Raw genomic sequence first — 23,780 nt, forward strand, 5'->3', positions numbered from 1 at the left:
GCATTTTTATACATGACCCTAAGCATGTTGCGATGTCAATTGCTCATGAACACACGGGCCACAACTGTGGTAGCTGTTGCTTGGTGTCCCTCATTGACGGAGGTATTTCCATTTATTTAAAAAAAAATTTGTCCACTACTTGTACATGTATCTTGTTTTGAGGCTGACGGTTTCACTTTGCTGGTTCTTTATTCTTAGCTGGCATTGGTGAATGCTGTGAGCTTGGCACTCATTGTTGGGCTGACCTGGAAGAAGACCGAAGGCTCTGCTTGTGCTACAATTATCGATCTTGCAACACGGGTTGCTCTGAAAAACCCAGAGTTCATCCTAAAGGTTTGCTGTTATAATTTAGTGTATGGTCCAAGTATTTGGTAGACCTTGCACTCGTATTATATTAGGGACGCAATATAGTGCCTGCTGTTCTGTGTCCAACTGATGTATAAAGGGGTCATTCCGAATGCAAATTTATCTTCAGCCCCGCTATTCTTTTTTTTATTTTTCATTTTCTATATAGGTATTAAATTGGGTTTCAGGCTAATGGAGGACATTACAAGATGGCACCGCCGTTTCACATATCACGTGTGCAGACGAGCACAGCTGGTGACCTTGCTGGGAAGTTATGTACCTCCCGGTACATTCTGGGTACCAGTGGCACCATCGTGTGATGTCTTTTTCTCCATACAGTCAGCAGGACAATCAAGCATAAATGTTGCCTTTCTCCCCCATTTGATTCCATTCGGTAGGGTTTATCCATGCTCTTTTTAAATGCTGAGTTTCGAGTGAGGAAGCGGCACATCATTTTAATAATTTTGAGCAGGGTTGCATTGAAACCGCTGATCTGCCAGATGGAGCCAAAGCTCTATATACAATGCCATCGGGTCTTTTCACATCGAGCCAGGGGTGTTGTGTTTCCGAAGTGCACTGGAGTGCTGATCTGGTACCTCAGTCCATCCGAGGTGGAGCTGAGCTGTGCATGGGTGCATTCGTGTGGGCCTTGTCCATAACTCCAAAACCATGAAACCTAGCGGCTCCAAACTTTGCATGCATACCCAGGGAGCGCATAAATGAAAATTTGGTGTTTGGTTTATTTTAAACACCCCTTTTAAAGATGATCAACTCATCTCATCATGACAAATAACAGGCTCATCCTTGGTCATCCCGCTCTCTTCAGCCGGTTGGAGATCTTGAGCAGCCATTTATTTCGGCCTGCTCAAAATTGCCTTGCCTCGGAACCACGACGTACTCACCGACTAATTATAGTGTATAATTGAAATTTGTCTTGGGATTTGAGAATCGGAGCACGTGGATTAATTGAGTGTTGAAATCTGGAGTGAAATCGGAAAATTTAAAGAAATTAATGATTCTTTTTAACTAAGTGTATTTATGTGTTTACTTAAAGCAAGCAAGGCTCTGATCTCTCCTTCTCCAAATTGACCCAATAATTTTATGTGAAATTGCCGCAGCATGATGGTAAAATGTGCCTATTTCATTTATCACTCATTTTTTGGGACTCGAATGCTTGGTTTCATTAAAACTTGATGTGACGGTGGATCTGGAAATGTCATGGCCTACATTTTTTTAGGGGTCCGGTACCTCAAAATTTGGCACGACACCACTGCATATCTCTTGTCTTCTACTATAATCTCTACCATTTAATCTTATTGAAATGCACAATGGCAGCAATGTGATGGGTTAACATGTCCTTTTTTGTAGCTTGCAGTCTGGGCCAGACGAGAGCTAGGTCTGCGCCAACCAACATGCTTGCTTCTGGCTCTGGCTGCTCACCTTCCATCCTGCCAACCTTACATGGCCCGCTACGGCCCTGTTGCAATCTTGCTGCCCACTGACTGGACCGAGGTTCCACAAGTGTACCAGGTGGGACTCGCCCGCTCCATTTGCACCTGATGAAACAATAATGCCCATTTGTAAAAAAAAAAAAAAAAAAAATGTGGTTCTTGCTTCCATAACAAAACTAACGGTCTGCGTTGGCAGTGCAATAGAATAAAAATGTAAGAATAAAATGGTTAGAGTTATCCATCATGAATGATCACAAGGTGCTGATGTTTCGTGCTTTCTGACGAAGGGTAAAGCCCAAAATGTCGGTCCCTTGTGATCTTTCATGGCGGTTAACTCGAAACATTTTATTCATAATGCTCATTTCCTTTGGACTGGCGTATTTCTGGAAATGCACTGTGATGGTTCTTGAAGACATATTTATGTATATTAACATAGTGCTTTTTATTCAAAGGCATTGCAGTATTTGCATAATGCTATTAGAGTGGGTGTATAATTTGCTTTTACAAATGAATTTGAAAATGTTGACACACTATCCCTGAATCGTGCAGACTCTGTTTGGACACAATTTGCCCGCTTGCCTTCGTCGAGCTCTCACTCTAAAATTTGCTGAGTTTGATGAATACCAGTTGGGCAAGTACAATCGAAAACCGAAGAAACCAAAGAAGTTGAAATGGAAGGCACTGCAAGAAGAAGAGGTAAACATATCAAATTTTGTTGGACTTTTCTGTTTCAATGATTGCATTAGTTGTTGGATGAAATACTCAAGCCATCATGGCAACATTTATGCACAGAAATGCCCCGATCTGCATTTCCCTTTTTAGCCCCCGTTAGACTTGGTCCGAAACGGGGGTTTATGGATTTGGTGTTGATATTCGTGTCCGTGTATGCGTCCGCAACCATATCTCGGACATGTATGGATCGATTTTATTCATACATGATGGTATACATATGCATGTCGTTTTTTTATTTTTTTTTTCTACATCAGATCCAAGATAGCCGACTGTCCATTTTGTTACTTAAATGTGTCCCCAACCATTTCTCAGACGTGCATGGTCCGATTTTGTTCAAACTTGGCACAAGCACAGCACATGATGGCATACATGTGCCCCTCACTTTATTTTACAATCTGATCAACGATGGCCGACTGGTGGCCATTTTAGTTGTAAATAAATATGGGTGACCCCTTGAACTCCATACATCAAAATTACTAAAACAACGGGGGCTGTGACATTTGATGTTTTTGTTTTACTTGTTTTTTTTGTTATATTTTAATGTCTTTCTGCGAATACATAGTTATTAATACCCTGTTGAAGAATACTGTTTCCTCTTGTACTTTTGAACCATTCAATACATATGTATATGGAGAATCAGAGGAGATCCAATAACACAAGCAAGCAACACATTTTATTCTCTGATACTAATAGTATCCAGATGTTGAGTTCCTTGTATAATAAGCAAAGCTGGGGAAGGTGAGATCATGGGACAATGTCCAGTCATTTTCAAGACTGATACTGCTGAGGATGAAGTTTTCGGGGGCAGCAAAAAGATTACTCAGAGATCAGCTTGAATTCAAATGGCGTGGGAACAATTGACGATCTGAAGTTGGTCGGAGTTCAAACAGTCATCTGGATATTACCTAAACACACATTCCATTGAAGCTATACTCCGGCTTCCAGCCAGACTTTCAGATGCCAATATAATTATTTATATATGAGAATCCCTTGATATTAATAAGCTAAATGGAATAATAGATAATGCTATTCTCCTGAATAAAGATTATTTGGAAGGCCAATCTATTTTGGGGAAAAAGGGCGTTTTATTTTGGCGTTTAGAACAGGTTGTCTCGAAAAATAATGACCAAAGGCATTTGCGGTGCAAGATGTGGCCCGCGTCATATCACTTGGCCAGGTGTTCACTGATTGGCTGGTTCAGGCTAGTATGAGTCCATGAAATTCGTCATTCTCGGAAAGGAGGTGAGATAAATAGTTGCATGGAATGCCTGTGATCCTCACATATATTTATATTGTTACGGTTGAGGAAATTCGCAAACCACCATTCAGGTCCCGTAGGTGAGATATCTCTGTAAGTACATGTGTAGTTAGCCCCAAACCCGTTGTTTAGAGGGAATAAATGTGATTCATTCGGGTTGCGACCCTTTGAGATAGTCGTTTTTCTGTTCTATCTTTATTTTGAACCAACCACGTCTCAACCGCCATCACACAACGCCAACAGCCACGACCTTTACCTTCACAACTTGCTCCCGCAAACATCGCATCACCGCCATTCCAAACGTCGCCATGGCCATAAACCACCACAATAAACCCTCCACCACCTTCACCTCTCCTCCTTCTGCGGCCATTCCCGCACCGCTTGTGGGCACCGAACGTCAGGCTGTCCTGGCCTCATGCGGGACGCGCGCCGAGCCGCGGGTGCAAAGTGCGGCCTTTCCGAGGAGAATTCGGATCAGGAATTTATACACGCCCACTTCTGATCCGTCCAATCAGCAAGCGTGGGGCAGTTTGGCCCCGCCTCCAGGCGCGTCGGTGTCGAATCAATATATGCAAATTCGAGGATCAGAGGAGACTCACGTCCCTTTTTCTCCGTCCAATGGGCGAGCGTGGCTCCACCCCCGAGCTCGTTCTGATCCAGAAATTTGCATATGGGTTCTCCTGCCGGCCTATAAAGTGCCGAGCGCACGGTCGAGTCAGTTTGAGAAGAGTCGGTTTTGGAGAGCAGAGTGTGGCAGCGGCAGAGTGTGGCAGCAGCAGTCAGTTTGAGTCAAGTCGGGTCTGGAGAGAGGTGTCTGTCGGGGAGCTGCAGAGAGGAAGCCTGAAGCCTGAAGCCTGGAGCGCGGTCGAGTCGGTTTGAGTGCAGAGTCGGCCTTGGAGGAGCGGGGAGTGAGTCGGGAGGCGAGGGCGTACAGGTGGTTTGCTGCAGTCGGCTGAGGAGAATGGCGGAAGAGACCGAATAGCTCGGGTCCGAGGCAAGGAAGACGGCGGTCGGCGACGAGCTCGCAGTGGAATCGCTCGTTGCGGGACCCAAGCAAGCCAGCTATCCTCTTTCCCCAGAGCATCAACAATTCCCTCCCCCCCCCTTTTCCCCCCGCGCTGAGATAGTGCGAAAAGGGGGCCCCGTTCCCAACCCACTCCAAGCAGTGCCAACGAAACCCGCGAAGGAGCACGGAGTCGGGGTGCCGCCGCGCCACCACATTGGCGGCTCATCACAAAGACACGGGTAGGATCCACCCGGTCTCGCGGACCTGACCGCTCTTTCAGGTCCCGTGCAAATATTGGCCCACAGGCCCCGTCTGCCCCCTTGTCTTTGAGGGTGGCCCTTTTCTTTTGCTTTTGAGTAAATGTGTTGTTGGTGCCATCTGTAAAGTAAAACTGTGTAAGTGTTGCCGTGTGCTCGCGTAGTCGGTAGTAGATCTGCATTGCTGTGTTTCTTTTGTAGCATTTGATATATGTGCATAATTGTTGTAATTGTATGTGTGCTCTCCGTGTGCCGCGGAATAAATGTGCATTATGTTGAACTGTTTTCCCGTTTCGCTTCGTCTTTTCTTTAATTGAATCTCCATCTTGCTTCACGTAAAGGGTTGGTAGTGGGCTTAATACGCCCGATAATTAATCGGAACCGTCGAGACCGACGATAACACCGCTCGGTTATCCCGATAGTACGGAACGGGTCGCTTAAGTGGCCTGTGTCCGGAGTCGACCTGCGGCGAGGTGCGATCGCCCGGTCTACCCTCCGCGTGGGTACTTAGGTAGGTCGAGTTTGGCGAACAACCCTATCCCACGCGGGGGGCCGATTGGCACGATCGTGGTGAGGCCGAAAGGCCCACCCGTGACTAGCTCCCGGCGTTAGTCCGAGAGGGTCATGACAATTGTCCGTCCGGTGGGCGATGTGCCGCGATTCGAGTTACGTGGCCGTTCGCACGCCGGCGGGCGCGAATTCGCAACACTGGTGTCAGGTCGTGGGACACAAACCCATCCCCCTCCTCGCGGCACTGGTGTCGGAGAGCGGGAAAACGGGCTCTCCTGTCTCCAGCTAAATTCACTGGAATCGGTCCAGGGGTGAGAGGAGCGACCCCCGATTCCCTCCAAATTACGAGCAGGCCAAATTAACCTTTTAAGAGAAATAAGATGGAGTCTCAAGGCGAGCGGGAGCCGGGTGTATTAGAAATGGATTTAGAATGTGTAGAATCCATGGCCCAGGATGAAATCCCCGTGCAGGAAATGTTGGTTGCGCAGGAACACGAACTCCCCCAACTGAACCCAGAGCCCGAAATAGGTGCGGCGGCGGCCGCGGTGTATGACACCTCCCCTCCCCCTCTCCGCCAAAACCCCCCGATCCTTGCCGAATCGGCTCAGCTGAGTGCACCCGACATGGCCCAGCTATGCGCCATGCTGGCGGCAATGAACAAGCAAATGGAAACGAATGCGCAAGGAATGAAGGAAGAAATGAAAGAACTGCGGGGTGAGATGCAGCAAATAGGCCGAAGCCTGCAGGCGGGTATGAAGACGACAACGGTGGAGATTAAAATGGCGACGCCACGTGTGGGAGCGAACGAGCTGAGAGGGGGTGCAACGGCTGTCAGGCCCGCGGTGGAGGCGGGTAAGGAGAAAATAATTTGGGGGGCGTGTTGGGCGAGACTGGTAAAGGTGACGGAGAGAGCAACAGTGACGGTGACCGAGAGGGAAAAACTAATTAGGGTGACGGAGACGTGCACGAGGGAGACAAGAGACGAGGTGAAAGGAATTGGGAGGGAGAGAAAAGAACAATTAAGACGGAAAGCAAGGATGAGGTACGCGGAGATCGTGAAAGAACAAGGAGTGAAACAGAGGGAAGGACGGGAGCGACTTAAGGAGAAAGCAAGGTTGACCGACGTAAAGATAAGGGAAAGACGCCAGAAAGAAGCAGAGACTAATAGGCACGAGGTGACGACAAAGGAAATAAAAATAGTGGAGACACGGGAGATGGGAACGATTTAGGGAAGACTACACGATGAAGACGGGGTGGAAGAAACTAAAGACGCACACACACACACACAGAGGTAGTGGAGGACAATGGGGGTGAGCTGGCAGACTGGGTAGAGACCCAGTGCGAGCAGTTGGATAGCCTCCTCCAGGAACGGAGGGAGTCGCTATGCTCCCTTGAAGCGAGTCACGACCAGGTGGGTTCGGTCGTGCTTTGCGAGGTTGAGGGGACGGGTGCTGTGGACAGGTGCACGGAGAGCTTGGGGGGTATAGAGGCCCCGGAGACCCTTGTGGGGACACGAATCCCCAATGTAGTTGTCCCGGTGTGTGTGGTGTCGAGGTGTGTGTTCACGAGTGTGGCGAAATGCGTGCTGCAACGCACGGATAGCGCAGGTGCAAGGGCGTGTGTGAGAGCGACCGGGTGGGTGACAAAGACCCCGTGTGTGGATGAGACCCCAGGTGTGAGGGGTGTGGTGGCAAGTGTGCCGAAGGGCGTGCTCCCCAGCACGCCGTGTGTGGATGAGACACCGCGGGCGAGTGTCACCGCGTGTGTGAGTGAAAGGGTCCGTGTGAGGGAGACAGCGTGTGTAAGGGAGATGACGGTGGGCATGTGTGAACATGCAACCGCGTCTCCCGGTGTGGATGTAATGGAGTGGAGTCTGTGCGTCGTGACACGCAGGTGTGCGTGGGTGGAATGTCGACAACGGCGACAGAGGGACAAAAGCCGAGTAGCGGCTGTCGAGGTTTTGAGCACCGTGCCGGGTTCACCCAGCAGCGAGCGCGAGGTCCGTGCTGTGCAACGTACGAGGCCCCCACGTGCTCGCTTGCGGGAGTGAAGCCCGGTCGGAAACGAGCGCGGTGAATGCTGCCGATCCCGCGACGGACAAAATTTAGGCAGGATTTTCGGATTTGGACCGGACGGGTTCTCCACGCGGGCGTGTGTTGAGCTCCAATGGGCAGAGCACATGTGTTCGCGTGGGGAACCCCTCGAGACGTGAGGCTTGTTTTTTTTTTTATATGCGCCGGGTGACGTCATGGCTGCGTGTATGGTTGGAATCCGGCAGGAGGGTGAATCCCTGCCGGATGGTACCGTCCAAGGAGGGACGAGGGACACGAACAGCTGCCATGATGTCATGCCACAGGTGCGCGGCTGTGAATTGCCGCGCTGGTGCCCAGGTTGTAAGTTTCCGTGCTGGTGCTGCGCGATGAGAGAAAAGAAAAAAAAAAAAAGCAAGCCTCGCTTTCGGGTGAACAGGATTCCCTGGGCAAGGGGTGGAAGACCCCCTTGCCCCGGGCACAGGATGGAACTAGTTAGGGGGAAGAGTTAACTTAGCTAGACCAACTTCATGGGGCAGGGGTAAGTCCTCATGGAGTCCGTGGAATGGAATAGGTAGAGGGATTTAGATGAGATTTAGGTTGGGAAATGGATTTATGGGATTATTTGAGGACAGTGACAGACTGTGAATGTGTAGCGGGGACATAGCTTAGCTACGTAGTGTTAAATGGAACGTGCTGTAGTGTAAGGGACGACGTGGGAGCACGAGTTAGGGGAAGTAGTTAGAAGGATGGCAGAATTCAGCGGTGTGTGTGTTGAAGAGTTGGTGAGTTGAGTGGAAACATGTACTTGGTGAGTGAGTGAGGCCAGCGGGTTTGTGTGAATGGAGCGAATGCGGAATGCATGGTGCGATGAGTGATTGGGGGGAGGAGTGACTCCCGCCCAAGGGACCCCGGGGTCAGTGTAGAGTGAGTTAGCTGGGTTAGTTAAATTGACAAAATGGAGGTCGTTTTGCTGTTGGTGTGAAAGTAGGCTCGAAACCCGTTTGGAGGGGTGCAGGAGCCCTGTTGACGGGCTGGGAGCGTGGCTGCGAAAGGTGAGTATCGCTGACTGGGTACCCCAGGCACCAGGTTAGTCGGCCGTAGTAGGCCAAGGGCCCATGGGGGGCCGGGATAGCGTAGTGGGCCCGGGGCGCCAGTAGCCACGTGGGCAGTGTTGTGGGCACGGGTGACCCTCGGAAAGGGGCCCGGGGAGCCAGCCTGCCACGTGTGCGTTTCAGGGGAGTTGCCATGGGGGGCACTCCCCGGTGTTTAGGAAGCTGGTAGGCTCGGAAGCCGTGTAGTGCCCGGGGGTGCCATAGCGGGAGAATCTGCAGAGGGTCGTGCCTGCCAAGGGGAGCCACGCGTCCCAGCCATGAAACTGTGTGAGGGCATGGAAAGAAAATTGGGGGGGGGGCGAGGCCCGAAATTTGAGAGGACACCAACACAGGCGACGGGAATCTGGGTTTTTAGAACCAATAGCTTAAGCGAGAGGCGCTTGTTGAAAGCCCCGGGGTAGTTAAAAGGTAAATGGATAGGGTAGATTAGGAAGTGTACCCCTCCGCACCATCCATCCCCTCGCTCTCGTTGTGGGCCGCTGGACCCACTTTGTGTTATAGATCGCTGAAGTCTGGGGAGGCCATCCTGAGGCTTGAGTTGGGCCTCTACAGGACGCTAGCTCTCCCTTATTCCCCTCCGGGAAGGGAACGTAGGGGTTGGGAGTAGGCTCGTAGACAGGATAGGTTAGCTGAACAAGGACGATAAAGGGGGTTAGGGGACGATTTATAGAGGGGAAGTAAAAATAAAAACAACAAAAAAATAAGTTGGGGCTAAATTGGTTTTTGACAAATTAAGGGGGTGGGTATGGACAGTGACAGACAAAGGCGGATAGGTTGGGAGGGAGACCGAGGGGAGGTCCAAGCCCGCCTTCCGAGTGGCCAGCACCACCGCACTCCCTCCACCAACCTCCACTGAACGGCAAAGGCCGGCCCACTTCATCGGCAGCTGTTGTTTTGCTGCAAGGCCTGTGCCGGCCGGATCCTCTGCAGCTGTTTACTGCAATGGCCTATGCCGGCCAGTTCGTCTGCCGGCTATGTTTGCCTGCAATGGCCTTGTTCTGCAGGCTGTGGTTGCCTGCTCACCTTTGCCATGCCATGCCCACGGCCCATGTTCACCAGGCCCGTTAAATTTTTGCTTTGCCCTCCCCCCCACCTGTTCATTTCCATGTGCGCCAGGATCAAGGCAACAGTTTGCAAGCTGCGAGAACTGCCCTGTTGGCAGCTACAACACGCCCTGCAGTGGCAGGCACCGTGCCCGCCCGTGCACCGTGTTTGCGTCCATCCATTCATCCATCCATCCATCCATCCGTTGTGCTCATTGCGTGTGCCACTTGAGCTGGCACGGAGACTGCGTTTGTGCAGCCCGTGCACCGTTTTGTTGCTTGCGTCAGTGCCTGTTCAGTGTTCTGCAGGGACTGCCTTGTGGGCAGCCACACCAGGAGGCTGCGTTTGTGCAGCCCATGCACCGTTGTGATTCACTGGGTTCATTTTAAAAAGGGAAGGCCTTGGACTGCGTGTGAGCAGCCAGCCACGTTCCCTGTCACCTGCATTGTTTGAGCCAGAGACTGCATGCGAACAGCCTGGCTCCCTGCTAGCTGCTTTCTTTTTGCAGAGTCCATTGATCCTGGGCCATGGTTTAGTGTAAAATTTGTAAGTTAAGATGTATTGTACTGTAAATATGAGTGCGCCCCCCGGCATGTCTGTCTTAGCGCCGGCAATTTTATTTAAGTCGTCCGTGTGAGTGGGTTTGTTTAGGTAGTTACTCAGCCCTCAGGTTATTTATTTTGGGGACACGAATACCATGAATGTCGCACTCAGGGATCCGTAGGTAAAGCGTACTAGGGGAGAACTACACATGATGGCACACGAAAATTTTACGACTCGGAACGAGTCTGTAAAAAGGGGAGGGGTAGTGTTACGGTTGAGGAAATTCGCAAACCACCATTCAGGTCCCGTAGGTGAGATATCTCTATAAGTACATGTGTAGTTAGCCCCAAACCCGTTGTTCAGACAGAATAAATGTGATTCATTCGGGCTGCGACCCTTTGAGATAGTCGTTTTTCTGTTCTATATTTATTTTGAACCAACCACGTCTCAACCGCCATCACACTACCACCAACCGCAACACCGCTTCACAACAACAACAACAACAACGCCAATAGCCACGACCTTTACCTTCACAACTCGTTCCCGCAAACATCGCATCACTGCCATTCCAAACGTCGCCATGGCCATAAACCACCACAATAAACCCTCCACCACCTTCACCTTCCTCCTTCTGCGGCCATTCCCGCACCGCTTGTGGGCACCGAGCGTCAGGCTGTCCTGGCCTCGTGCGGGACGCGCGCCGAGCCGCGGGTGCAAAGTGTGGCCTTTCCGAGGAGAATTCGGATCAGGAATTTATACATGCCCATTTCTGATCCGTCCAATCAGCAAGCGCGGGGCGGTTTGGCCCCGCCTCCAGGCGCGTCGGTGTAGAATCGATATATGCAAATTCGAGGATCAGGGGAGACTCACGCCCCTTTTTCTCCGTCCAATGGGCGAGCGTGGCTCCACCCCCGAGCTCGTTCTGATCCAGAAATTTGCATATGGGTTCTCCTGCCGGCCTATAAAGTGCCGAGCGCACGGTCGAGTCAGTTTGAGAAGTCAGTTTTGGAGAGCAGAGTGTGGCAGCGGCAGAGTGTGGCACCAGCAGTCAGTTTGAGTCAAGTCGGGTCTGGAGAGGAGGAGTCTGTCGGGGAGCTGCAGAGAGAGGAAGCCTGGAGCGCGGTCGAGTCTGTTTGAGCGCAGAGTCTGCCTTGGAGGAGCGGGGAGTGAGTCTGGAGGCGAGGGCGTACAGGTGGTTTGCTGCAGTCGGCTGAGGAGAATGGCGGAAGAGACCGAATAGCTCGGGTCCGAGGCAAGGAAGACTGCGGTCGGCGACGAGCTCGCAGTGGAATCGCTCGTCGCGGGACCCAAGCAAGCCAGCTATCCTCTTTCCCCAGAGCATCAACAATTCCCCCCCCTTTTTCCCCCCGCGCTGAGATAGTGCGAAAAGGGGGCCCCGTTCCCACCCCACTCCAAGCAGTGCCAACGAAACCCGCGAAGGAGCGCGGAGTCGGGGCGCCGCCGCGCCACCACATTGGCGGATCATCACAAAGACACGGGTAGGATCCACCCGGTCTCGCGGACCTGACCGCTCTTTCAGGTCCCCCGCAAATATTGGCCCACAGGCCCCGTCTGCCCCCTTGTCTTTGAGGGTGGCCCTTTTCTTTTGCTTTTGAGTAAATGTGTTGTTGGCGCCATCTATAAAGTAAAACTGTGTAAGTGTTGCCGTGTGCTCGCATAGTCGGTAGTAGATCTGCATTGTTGTGTTTCTTTTGTAGCATTTGATGTATGTGCATAATTGTTGTAATTGTATGTGTGCTCTCCGTGTGCCGTGGAATAAATGTGCATTATGTTGAACTGTTTTCCCGTTTCGCTTCGTCTTTTCTTTAATTGAATCTCCATCTTGCTTCACGTAAAGGGTTGGTAGTGGGCTTAATACACCTGATAATTGGAACCGTCGAGGCCGACGATAACACCGCTCGGTTATCCCGATAGTACGGAACGGGTCGCTTAAGTGGCCCGTGTCCGGAGTCGACCTACGGCGAGGTGCGATCGCCCGGTCTACCCTCCGCGTGGGTACTTAGGTCGGTCGAGTTTGGCGAATAACCCTATCCCACGCGGGGGGCCGATTGGCACGATCGTGGTGAGGCCGAAAGGCCCACCCGTGACTAGCTCCCGCGTTAGTCTGAGAGGGTCACGACAGAATTGTCCGTCCGGTGGGCGACGTGCCGTAATTCGAGTTACGTGGCCGTTCGCACACCGGCGGGCGCATATTCGCAACAATATTTTATAACTGTGCCCTTTAAATAAATGTTCTGTCAGCCAAATTCTGAACAATAATTTTCAAGCTGGGTTGTTATTGTCGTTTCAGTTTCATTTCCTCTCAATTCAATTGTCCTGATGACCTCCTCTACCATTCAGCTGCCCTTTTACAATCGATTTAACTGATGTAGAAAGTATTCCTCGGTTTTGTACACATATGATAACAACTTAGTGTCCCCTCTTCTTATTTCAGTACAAATGATCGAGGTACACTTAACTCTTGTACGTACATATCGAGGGTGCTTTTCTCAACAAAAACAGTCAAAGTTCCTGTTTTTCATCGAGCGATATCTCCACACATCACAAGTCAATCCTGATAAAACATGCTTTGTTTAGTTTGTAGTTTTGTCCAGTATCTGTGGTGAAGGCATCTCTCAGGTATCTTGTCATCATTGTAAATAGCAAAAGTACCCACGTGGTTGTCGGTGTGGCTACCCTGAGAAGAAGTCCGTAGAAAGCGAGAAGTCGTGGTTTTTTGGTGCCACCTATGAGCTGTGTACGAAGTGAGCTTCAAATATTTTATTAACTTTTTATTTATTTTGTTTTGAAAATTATTACCCCACAGATTCACAACAATGAAAATCAGAGGTCGACTTGGGGTGCACTGAAATATTTGGCGGTCAAGCCCGATTTCCTCTATTTCTCATTTTAGTCGTTTTTGACTTGGTCGCTTATGGCAGGCCTTAAAAATTAAAATTGATTAAAAAGATTTTTCCCAGTTTGTTGTACGTCTACGACCAAAAAAATAGCTGGAACAAATTTTCGACGTCTTGTATTGTGCAACATTGCATGATTGTTTGTTTGGCCATGCCGACACAAATTTTGTTGATCTGATAAATTCCTGTCATCTTGGGAAGAAAAATAAAATCTTTGGATATTTTTAGAATGGTGATTTCAGGAGATCTGATTCAAGGTGCAGAGAAAATGCATCACAACCTCCCATATGTCACAACAACTGAGTTAATCGATTGATATCCAACTGGCAGTTTAGGGTATAGTCCAAACTCGTGTTTATTTAACATGTAAAGCATACACACACAGCTCCAGCACGGCATACACAGCAAAGCAACCGAATTCTGGCTTTTTTGTTTTTTCTTGTGCTTTCCTATTTTTATATATTCTTAGCCAGAACATTGACAAAAGCCCTTCCCTCCCCTAACTGCTCGTAATTACGAGATGATTCTTATCCGAGATGATGCCCAAATACCTGCTAGCTTTACACACAGCTGAAAGTCCAATGACCATTATGCTTTACCACCTATTTACTCAACTCCTAATAGGGAATAAACACCTCACTTCAACAACCATAAACAGTCATATAATTACAAGCCGGTAGGCGACATGGGTGGTCGCTATATAATTGCATACTAGTCATAGTTTCTGACGGATCGGGCTGAAATTTTTTGACAAAGAGGTTTGTTATAGTGCGCATAAAAGCGCAGAAGCCTTTTGTTGATTTTCGAAAAAAAAAATATAAAAATATTTTTGGATTTTTTTTCAAAAATTTCAAAGTCCCGTTGCTGGGCAACGATGGCGTCCATAGCAACGGTGCTCAAAAGCATACAACTAGATCCTGGTATGAACCTACCAGTCAAGTTTCATCAAAATCGGTTGACTCCTGGCCTCCAGAGCCGTCCATTACATGCATACAGACAGACGGAAAACCTGAGTATAACGGTAGTCTGGCGACCACCCAACAAACTATTTGTTACGTCTGCCACCAAAGTTAGAGGAGGTTATGTTTTCATCCCTTTCTGTCTTTGTTTGTTTGTCTGTTTGTGTACAAGATATCTCAAAAAGTTGTGGACGGATCCAGATGAAATTATGTGGACAGGTTTGGTGTGTGACGAGGACGAACTATTAGATTTTGGTGAAGATCCGGATCTGGATCCGGCCATTAGAATTTCAAAAAGTGATTCTTTGCCATTGAGAGAGAGAGGGCCAAAAACGATGTATAGCACGATATCTCTGAAATGTATTGGGCCATATATGTTCTCGTGGATCAGGCATTACGGGGCGGAGGTATGCACTCTACCGAGTGCCCTTCTAATTCTATATGAAATCGTCAAGATACAAGCGTTAACGTTGCACTGAACCAACAATACCGCTGGTCACACGTAAATAATTTGACATCATGATTAAGGATGTCGGGCTAAAATTTGGAGGTGTTGATGCTATTTCATGCATTTTTAACGTGTTCATCTAATCAAATGTATCATATTCTTGACAGAGTGTTGATGCTGCTGAAGCACTTCCTGAGCAAAGGTTATGTCAGGTGGTTTGCCATTGCCCTTCCTACAGTCGGTCACTGCTGGAATTGCGATTTGTTCAGGATCTCAGCCCTAACTCCCCTACTCTTTGCAAATATGTTTGCCATTGACCGGTACTGGCCAATGGACCTCCAGCTCATGTCTGTCCAATTGACAGTGCACGCATGCATCCATGCAAAACATTAGGTGACCATTTATGGCCGAGTTGAGATTCGAGAACAGACTAGGTAGAACAAAGGTGAATGCACATACAGAACCTCCACCCATCCTGCCAGCCCTTTGAATATTTTAGCTCGTATAAATTATGTTTACTTAACTTTGTATGCACTTTATTTTCTTAATTTGAGGACTACTTACCCTGGAATTGCAAACATGGTCAGCCGTGTTCTGTATTTTCTCTCTTGATGTCTCCAGGCCTTGCAGCAAGATTCAGTGTAATGCTCGGCTAGCTGAACGTATTCTTAAACTATTTCAACCCAATAAACAATTGGCGTGATGCTATCGTCGTCTATTACCGTCAAAATCGAAGATTCGCAAGTAGATTGGTTGGTCGAGTCTGTTGTTCAGTTATTCTCCGACAGGTTGCAATTCTACCAATCTTCACAAAACTTAAACTCTTGGTGAAGTGAATTGAAAGCTCGAGGCCTATTGTTTTTGAGGTCAAAAGTTCCACGGTCAAGGTTTCATCACATTGAAAAAGTTCATTCGACTTGAAGTTTTAACAGGGTTTGCATATTGGGCCATTGGAGGCTTTTTTTTTGAGGTCAAAAGGGCAAGGTCGCAGTGACTGATTGCGCAAGTACCCGTTGATGACCACTTTATTCATTCATTCTTTCAGTCGATCATTCATCACTCATTCACTCTATTTTCCTCATGCATTTTGTTTTTTCTTCTGTGAAAGTGGAAACTTAAAAATATATATTTTTTTAAAAACTGCTATGTGCAATCAGTATATGTTTGTAAAATTATTACTTTAAGTCATTTGAACACGTTTGCTAATGCATTTATTTGCAGTAAATTGGCCTCTTTTTTTTTTTTTACAACCCGGCAACATCGCGCTGTTATATAATTGGCTATTCTGTCCTGTGTCTTCCGTCACACTTATGGCCGTGTACGTCCCTTTGATCTGAGGGCTATAAATATAAATTTGTCCAACGTCGCAACTCTTCCCATCATGCATGCTAATTCACCGTGTCTACATTTAAATTTTATAACTGCAAAATTGTTTGATCATACTTAACCTATACTTTTACTGCCCCCAGCCACGCGATATCGAAGTATTCGCTTCTTGTTTTTTTTTAATATACTCTCTGCATTTATGCATTTTTTGTAGGAGAATAAGCGATTTACACTCAAGAATTTGATTTGCCGGCTTCACATTTCCAAGCCTACTTACCATGTCATGTGTCTCCTTGAGAAAAGGTATGCTGAAGTCTGGGATGCCATGAGGTTTGGTAGAAATGGTGACCGCTGCCTTGTGTAGAAAACCCACTAACCCTTTAAGGACCAAGGGACGCATATGTTGTATACCTAAACGTTAAAGTGGTGTATCTCTGATATTTTCCCTGTAATTCTGGATTACTTTCTGTTTGTATATTGGCAAACATTGCAGCTAACACGGGCTGAGAGCTTTTGTCGTTCGTGTAAATTTTTATTTATTTTTTTGTTCGAGAAAAACTTGCAATTTTCATTCATGTTCATGATTATTATCGCCAAACGAATCATAAAATTGTACTTTTATCTGAAAATTACTTTCAAGATGCTTGTGCTGTATTGTTGCTGGATAGTACTGTTTTTTTTTTTTTTTTTTTCCCAGATATCCGGCAGACCTGGAGGCATTTCGGCGTTCAGGCCTACCAGGTCTTTTCCAGGCGGACCAAGCAAATTGTCGAATGCGTATTGCTATGCCTCAGACTTGGGAAACCCAGCTTCCACTAAGAGGGAACAATGCTGCTGTGTGGGAACAACTAATCGGTATGAGATGATTGGGAAGGGGATGAAAGAAGGTTAAGATGCTTTATCATGCCAGTTGAGTCTTGTCATTGTTTCTTATTTTGATACGTTAAATAGCAATAACTTTTTTTTTTCTTCAGATTTTTAGTTAACTATGATTTGCCAAACTTATTGAATTGATGTTGCAGGGGATGGATGTAGGTTTATATCCAGTTAAACGCTTCTATTTGAGGATTTTTGTCGTACCATCGACTTTAAAAATAGTCTGTGCTGCTTCCTTGCTTTTGACACTCAGCATTTAAAGGTAGGTCAGGTGTGGGAGCATGCACCGGAGCAGCAGGTCACTGTGTCCATTTTCCGCCGGTACTCCAAGGGCCTCCGTTTGGCCATCCCCCAGACAGATGCCTAGGCCATCCCCATCTCCTTGAGATTCTGATCAACCTGCTGCAACCACGAGGCACGTGGTCGGCCGGCCCATTGACCTCATCCATGCACGAGGCTCCCTTGCAGAGAGAATCTGCTGAGCATGATCGATGTCAGGAAAATGAGCCGCATGTCCCTACGGACACAGCTGACGCTCACGGACTATGCAGGGAACAAATCTCATTTTAGTCTCTCTCAGCAACCTCTTGTTGGATACAAAGTCCGAACAGCGAGAGCCAAGGATTCTCCAAAGAGAACTGGTAAGAAAGGAATCAAGTCTTCGTTTTAGATCCTGGGTCAGAGTCCAAGTCTCACATCTGTAAAGCAAGACTGGATGGAAGCACCAATGTCCTGAAGACTCGGATTTTTGTCATCTTGCACAGGTACTGACAGCGCCACACCCCATTATCCAGTGAATCCATGACTCACCAGGCCCGACCCAGATGTCTATTGACCGCTGGCTCACAACATGCAGAGACATGAATATCACTGCCAAGGTAAGGGAATGTGTCTGTGACCTCAACATCTTCAGCACAACCAGGTACAGACAAGATGACAGCATCAAAGATGTCATTGAAAGCCTGGATCTTAGTTTTGACCAGGAAACCCATAATCCCAGCGGCTCCAACTCCTCTTTCAGCACTTCAAGGGCCCCAAAAGGATATCTGGAGTTTCTGCAAAGATGACTGCATCATCTGCGAAATCAAGGTCAGAGATCTTGACATTCAGAAACGATGCACTGCAGCTTGATCTTTCTGATATCCTCCCGAGAATCCAGTCCATATAAGCGCTGAAAAGTGTGAGGGCCATAACACACCCCTGACGACTCCAGTAACAACTGGAAATAAGTCTGAGATGTATCACCACATCTCACAGCACTCAGTTCCATACCAGTTTTGGTGGTGCCCCATGAAGACCAAGAATCCTCCAGAGGGCATCCTGATACTCTGAATCAAACGCTTTACAGAGATCAACATCGGCTGCAAGCAGCCCCTGCCGAAACTCTTCTGCGTTCGGTGAGGACACGAAGAGCAAGGATACGATCAATCGTTGACCTCTTTGGTGTGAAGCCTGACTGCTCTGGATGCTGGTGCTCAAGCAGATGCTGGCGACCCCTATCAAGAATTATCCGAGCAAAGACCTTTCCCGGCACTGAGAGCACCATCACCCATCAACATTTGTTGCAGTCCTGGCAATCACCCTTCCCTTTTCAGAGAGGGACAACAAGGCCTCTCTTAAAGTTAGTTGAGATGATGCCTGTGTTCCAGGCAGAGTACAGATCTGCATGCAATGACATGAGTACAGTATTTCCACCAGCCTTCAGAAGTTCACCATGGATGCCACAGATCCCTGGAGCTTTACCTCAGTGCAACTGGTTCACCGTAGCCTGTGTTTCCACAAACGAAGGTGGATCACAGTTGATTGGAGGATCAGCAATAGGGATAGTAACTCCCCTGACATCCAACTCAACAGCTGGGGGATCAACCTGTTGCAGCCACTCAAAGTAACTGGCCCAACGGGCCTTCACTTCGGACTCCTCTTTCAAGAGCCTACCATCCTCTGCTCTAACTGCAGTACATCGAGGGATGGGCTTGGAGGAACGCAATGCGTGAATTCCCCTGTAAGCAGGACAAGAATCACATTTAAAGGATAGAACACAAACCCAATAGGTTGGCATACATGGAGACGAGGAAATTCATCCTTGATTACCTTGCTGAGTGTGGAGAGAGAAAAGCAAAGTAATGATTGCTTCGTTAGCACCCTCAGTGCTTTTGGGAATGACAACCTCCCCCCAAGCTCTTTGCATATGGGGTTTGTTGCAGATCCTCCATGAGACTTGGGGTTTTTTTTTGTTTTTTTTTTGTTTATTTGTTTTTTTTTTTAAACACGGTCTAAGGCTATAAATAGGCTACTGATGTCTGCCTTATATGTATACCGTCATCGGGGCATAATCACTGTGATTGAGTAGTGCTTTGGCTTAGTTTGGTTCAACCCACTTTTTAAATTATTATTGTTGTACTAGCCAAAACCCCGTCACAGACGGATTCCGTTCCATGAGCCCAATATGACAACCAGTGGCGGCTCTCGTAAGAGCCGGATCCCAGTCGATGTACTCCATGGCCTTACCTAATGAGGCCTACAAAATGTCCTTGTACACGACATTTTTGGTGTACATTACTCCTTGTGAAGAAGTCCCCTGATTTGTGCACATGTCTACTTTGACGTACAAACCCCGTGTCAAAACTTCTCAGGTCACAGTACTGAGAAAAACGTGACTCGACCGCGAGGAGGAGGAGCACAAAATTGGTCCTTCAGTATTAATGTATGGATACAATGTTTCTTGTTACATTTTTTTGGGGGTCAAATTCACATTCTGAGGTAGTCAGCATGTGCAGAAGAGGGTTTTACATTGCAGACGCTATTTTCGAGGAGTGGAATTACACCTCTCGGCGGTAACGGTCTGTCGACGACCGACGTAATGACGTCAGCGAATGACCGATGGTGTCATGACGTCCTTACGCCTCTCAGCGGTGACGTCACACGTCGCCATGTAAACGAATGTAAAACAAAAAGTGTTTATTCTGCTTCAGAGTTGAAGGTTGACGATTGCCACGATGTGCGATGCACTCTTACAGGTACGAAGTTTCTTTCAGTCCAGGTCACAGTACCGAGAAAAACGTGACGCGATCGCGAGGAGGATCACAAAATTGGTCCTTCAGTATTAATATATAGATACCGCTCCTTCCCAATTCCATATCTAGGCGATGCATGATGTCATCGCCGGGTGCCGAAGGAAGGGAGTACTCGGATTTCACTCCGTTTTCTTGTTTTTGTTTGTTTGTTTTCTTGTTTGGTTGTCCAGGCAATATCTCAGCCATCCTTTGAGCGAGGAAGCTGAAATTTGGCGACAAAAGTGAAGATGTGCTTTGGCAAAAATGATGTTTTTTATTTTTTGATTAATTGATTAATTACTTAATTATTATCAATTTATTAATTACTTATTTTATTTCTCATCCTGGCAATATCTCAGACATATTTAGAGCTGGGAAGCTGATGTTTGGACATGACAGTGACCAAGTGATTTGGCTATAAAGGGTATTTTTGATTTATCGATTAATCCATCAATCCATTATTCATTTTCAATAAATTACTTCATTTTAAAAAAAGTTACAGATTCGGATGAAACTGTGGTGGTTTCGGGATGCAATTCAGAAATTGATGGAGAAATTAATTATTTTTTGATTATTATTTATTTATTTTAATTATGCAATTAATCAAGTATATCAATTATTGTACACTGCTCCCTCCCAATTCGGACTCCATGTGCTGCAAGGCTGCATCGCCGGGCGCCAAAGGCACCTTGGCGGTCACGCACTGGAGGATTTATTTATTTATTTGCCATGGGAGCGGTGTACTTTGAATGTACCACTACTTGTTTATTTTTGTTTTTGTTTTTGTTTCCACCTTTCCCTCTGCTTTTGACCACACAACAATTTTAGATGATGGCAAGCTGCCTTTCATGGCAATGTTGCGAAACTTGAGGAACCTTTTGCTCGCTGGAATCAGCAGCCAGCATCATGAAAAGATTCTCAACAAACTGACTGACAAGGTGGGGACCACCGATTAGAGCAAAGTGTACATTAATTGGATGATTGCATTGCTTAATTTTTTTTTTTTGTAACTCTCCTGCAGAAAGCTGTTGTTGGTAGCCGACAGTTTCCTTTCCGCTTCTTTACTGCTTATGAGGTGCTTGAAGACTTGGAAAGAAAGATTCCACAAGCAGGTAGTTGTTACAGACTTCTTCTGGGTCACCTCTGCTTTGCATTGGGTGAAATAACAAGCTGACTTGTTTGTTTTGGCTCAAAAATAATTTGAAATTAATTGCAAGAAATATTATTTGTTTTTTTTAGCACCTTGCTTTTGTGATATTGCAATTGGGGTAAAAGAAGTCTCGTATAATTACGATACAATGTGACATAAAATAATGGTGTATATATATATTTTTTGGTATACATAAGTTGAGGCTTGTGGAAGAGCTCGTACTTGTCCAATGAATGGATCGAGACAGCCAGACAAAATAACAGTTGAGAGAGGGGGGGGGGGGAAACACAGCAAAGTTGAAGGCCATAATGGAGGGAGACTTGGACAAGCAATTGGTGTGGGGAGTAATGAGGAGCAGGAGAGGATGAATGGGGTGGACAAAATGGATACAGGAAGGAAAACTGGAAATTTGGGAAGAGGATGGATGGGGGGGGGGGGGTTACCAAGGGTAGAAAAGATGCTGGTTTGGCTTTGGGATGATCTGAGATGGTGTTGAACAGCTGTCTTGAAGACCTGGAGGGAAGTCGTGTGTGTGTGTGCGTGCGTGTGTCGCGGTGGGGGGGGGGTCGCTAAGCCTTGAACTCAGGTAGGAAAGTTTTGTGTGTGTGATGACTTGCCATTAAAATTACGAATGACTGTCTGCGTAATGGGTAGTTGGCCAGCCAGCATTTGGTGGTGTTGTGCATGTTGGTGTTGAGTATTTTGTTTGCGAGTAAGAGTTTTGAGAGTGTCAAATGCTTTGCTGATGTCTACTGTGGTGAGAATGCTGTGTTTTGGTGGTTTTCTATTGTGAAAATGTGGAAGTTTGTTCCATCGGTGGGGGGGAAAAGAGGAACAAATGAGTGGAGGTGAGCAGTGATCCAGAATGTCGGTAGCTTTCTCAAAAGGGGGTTGATTGTGGACCATGTACCCTGCAGAAACTTGGGGGTGGTGGGCAGGGGGGCACAAAGCACAGAAAGAGTAGAGGGTCCAAGAACAGAAAAGAGGCGGTAGAAGACCGAGAGAACACCAACCTGTCTGTGATGAAGTGATACGCCCAATGTTTCAGCTTCATCACGGGACATTCCAATAATCTTTGGAGGCCTTGGTTTGCACAGCGTCAAGCTGAGCAACATGTGAGGCAGGGAGCCAGCTCAGAGGGGAGAGCAGTACTCCATCAAGCTGTGGATGAAGGCATGTCGATGGAATGGAGTTCAGGTGTGCCAAGGAAGAACTTCGTATGACAAAGGTTGCCTTGTCGGCAGTTGGCTTTGGAGGCCACCTTGAAACGTGGCTTGCTCAAGAAAGATGATAGCTGATGTTGACATCAAATCATTTTTTTCCTCCAACTGTCTCATGTCAAACCATCAGTTCAGATTCAGACCTGATCATTCCTCCCTGGACATGCTTCTCCCTGCCATCCCATTTATGGATGGAGGCCCTCATTCTCAGGCACGAGAGGCCCTCTGGACATATGTCGAGCATTTGACAGTCTGGCACCCCACCTTGCTCCAAGTTCTGTCTATGATAGCCAAGGCCACCTCTCATAATGTATTGACGTCTTTCACTCTCGTAGTCAGTCAATGGATCTTCTCAACTCCTCCATGTCAAGACTAGAGTGCCACAAGTAGTGTCTTGGAACGAGTCCTTTTCCTAATTTTTTTTTTATCAATGATCATTCCAATTCAATGACAAAGCCTGCTCATCTCTTTATTGATAATGTCATCCTCTGCCGTAACATCCATCACCCTTCAGATTGGCAGGCAGCAGCTTCTTCCCTCTCTGCCGACCTTATTTGAATCTCAAGTTGGTCAAATATTTGGAATGTCTTTCAATGTCTTTGTGTCTGTCTCTGTCTCTCCTGAAAGACCATCTGGCAAATGCTTCCATCTATTTCCTTTACAAACCTTTTTGAAGTGATCATTCATTCAATTTTTGGCCTCAGCAGCAGCTATTATCTTCCTTTGTTGAACCATATATCCAAATTGGCCTCAAAAGCAAGCTGCCAACTGGCCTCCAAGTCAACCATTTATTCTTTCATTTTTGTTTTATCCTTGGTTTTTCTCTTCCTCCTCCTTGCTGCATTATAGTCCGTTTCCACCTTGTTTACTCCCTGTCATCCTCCCCCACATTTTCATCTCATTGTTCCTCCAATGTCACTTTAAAAATAATTCAATTGTATTTATTTGTCCTTCCACCAATTTTGTGTATTTTCTTCCTTTACACTGGTCGTCTTCTCGAATGTTCTGGTCTGTTCTGTTCTCACTCTTTCATGAGCCTTGACTTTTGGATACAAAAAAGCAACTTGCGTTAATTTGGATATTATTCTCCAGCCATTTCTTCTGCATTTTGAGTAGGAAGGCTTATCCCAGCTCAAAACTTTGATCGCATCTATTTACCTAACCTTTCAATTGATGTTGTGTGATGGAGGGAATTTGTGTAAATGTGCCCATGTAGCAAATATTTACTTTGCCGACATTTTTTGTTGTTGCAATATTTACTTGAGTTGCTTTTGAGCAAGGTCTATATTGATTGTTTCAAATTGTGGACTATACATAGTTTTAGCCCATGATTGATGGGCTTGAATGACCTTTTTATTTTCATATTTGTCAGTCCATCCTTTGCCCAGTGTGCGTCAACAAATGCGGGGCAGGATGTTTGATGAGGAGATCTGTATTAAACTCAAGCGTCGCCGTAAGATACTGCAGAAGCTCAGGTAAGTGGAATCAGCTGGATATAAAGCTACTCCTTTTTATTTATTTATTTTTGGAAGCGTTGGA

General features: G+C 47.0%; 1 protein-coding gene across 2 annotated transcripts in view; it reads left to right on the forward strand.

Moving 5' to 3' along the window:
• TEP1 (telomerase associated protein 1) overlaps nt 1-23,780 on the forward strand; it is a 154,492-nt gene that overhangs the window by 12,487 nt on the left and 118,225 nt on the right. For both annotated transcript variants that reach the window (XM_085894781.1, XM_085894782.1), the window contains exons 4-11: nt 199-333; nt 1,714-1,875; nt 2,346-2,492; nt 16,157-16,245; nt 16,640-16,797; nt 20,700-20,809; nt 20,893-20,983; nt 23,614-23,716. In XM_085894781.1, coding sequence (XP_085750907.1) covers nt 199-333; nt 1,714-1,875; nt 2,346-2,492; nt 16,157-16,245; nt 16,640-16,797; nt 20,700-20,809; nt 20,893-20,983; nt 23,614-23,716 — 995 coding nt within the window. The remainder of the gene's footprint in view (nt 1-198; nt 334-1,713; nt 1,876-2,345; nt 2,493-16,156; nt 16,246-16,639; nt 16,798-20,699; nt 20,810-20,892; nt 20,984-23,613; nt 23,717-23,780) is intronic.

Source organism: Eptatretus burgeri, chromosome 9 (assembly GCF_056783735.1).
Source record: "Eptatretus burgeri isolate ZD-2024b chromosome 9, Ebu_testis_v1, whole genome shotgun sequence".
In the NCBI taxonomy this organism is placed as follows: domain Eukaryota; kingdom Metazoa; phylum Chordata; class Myxini; order Myxiniformes; family Myxinidae; genus Eptatretus; species Eptatretus burgeri.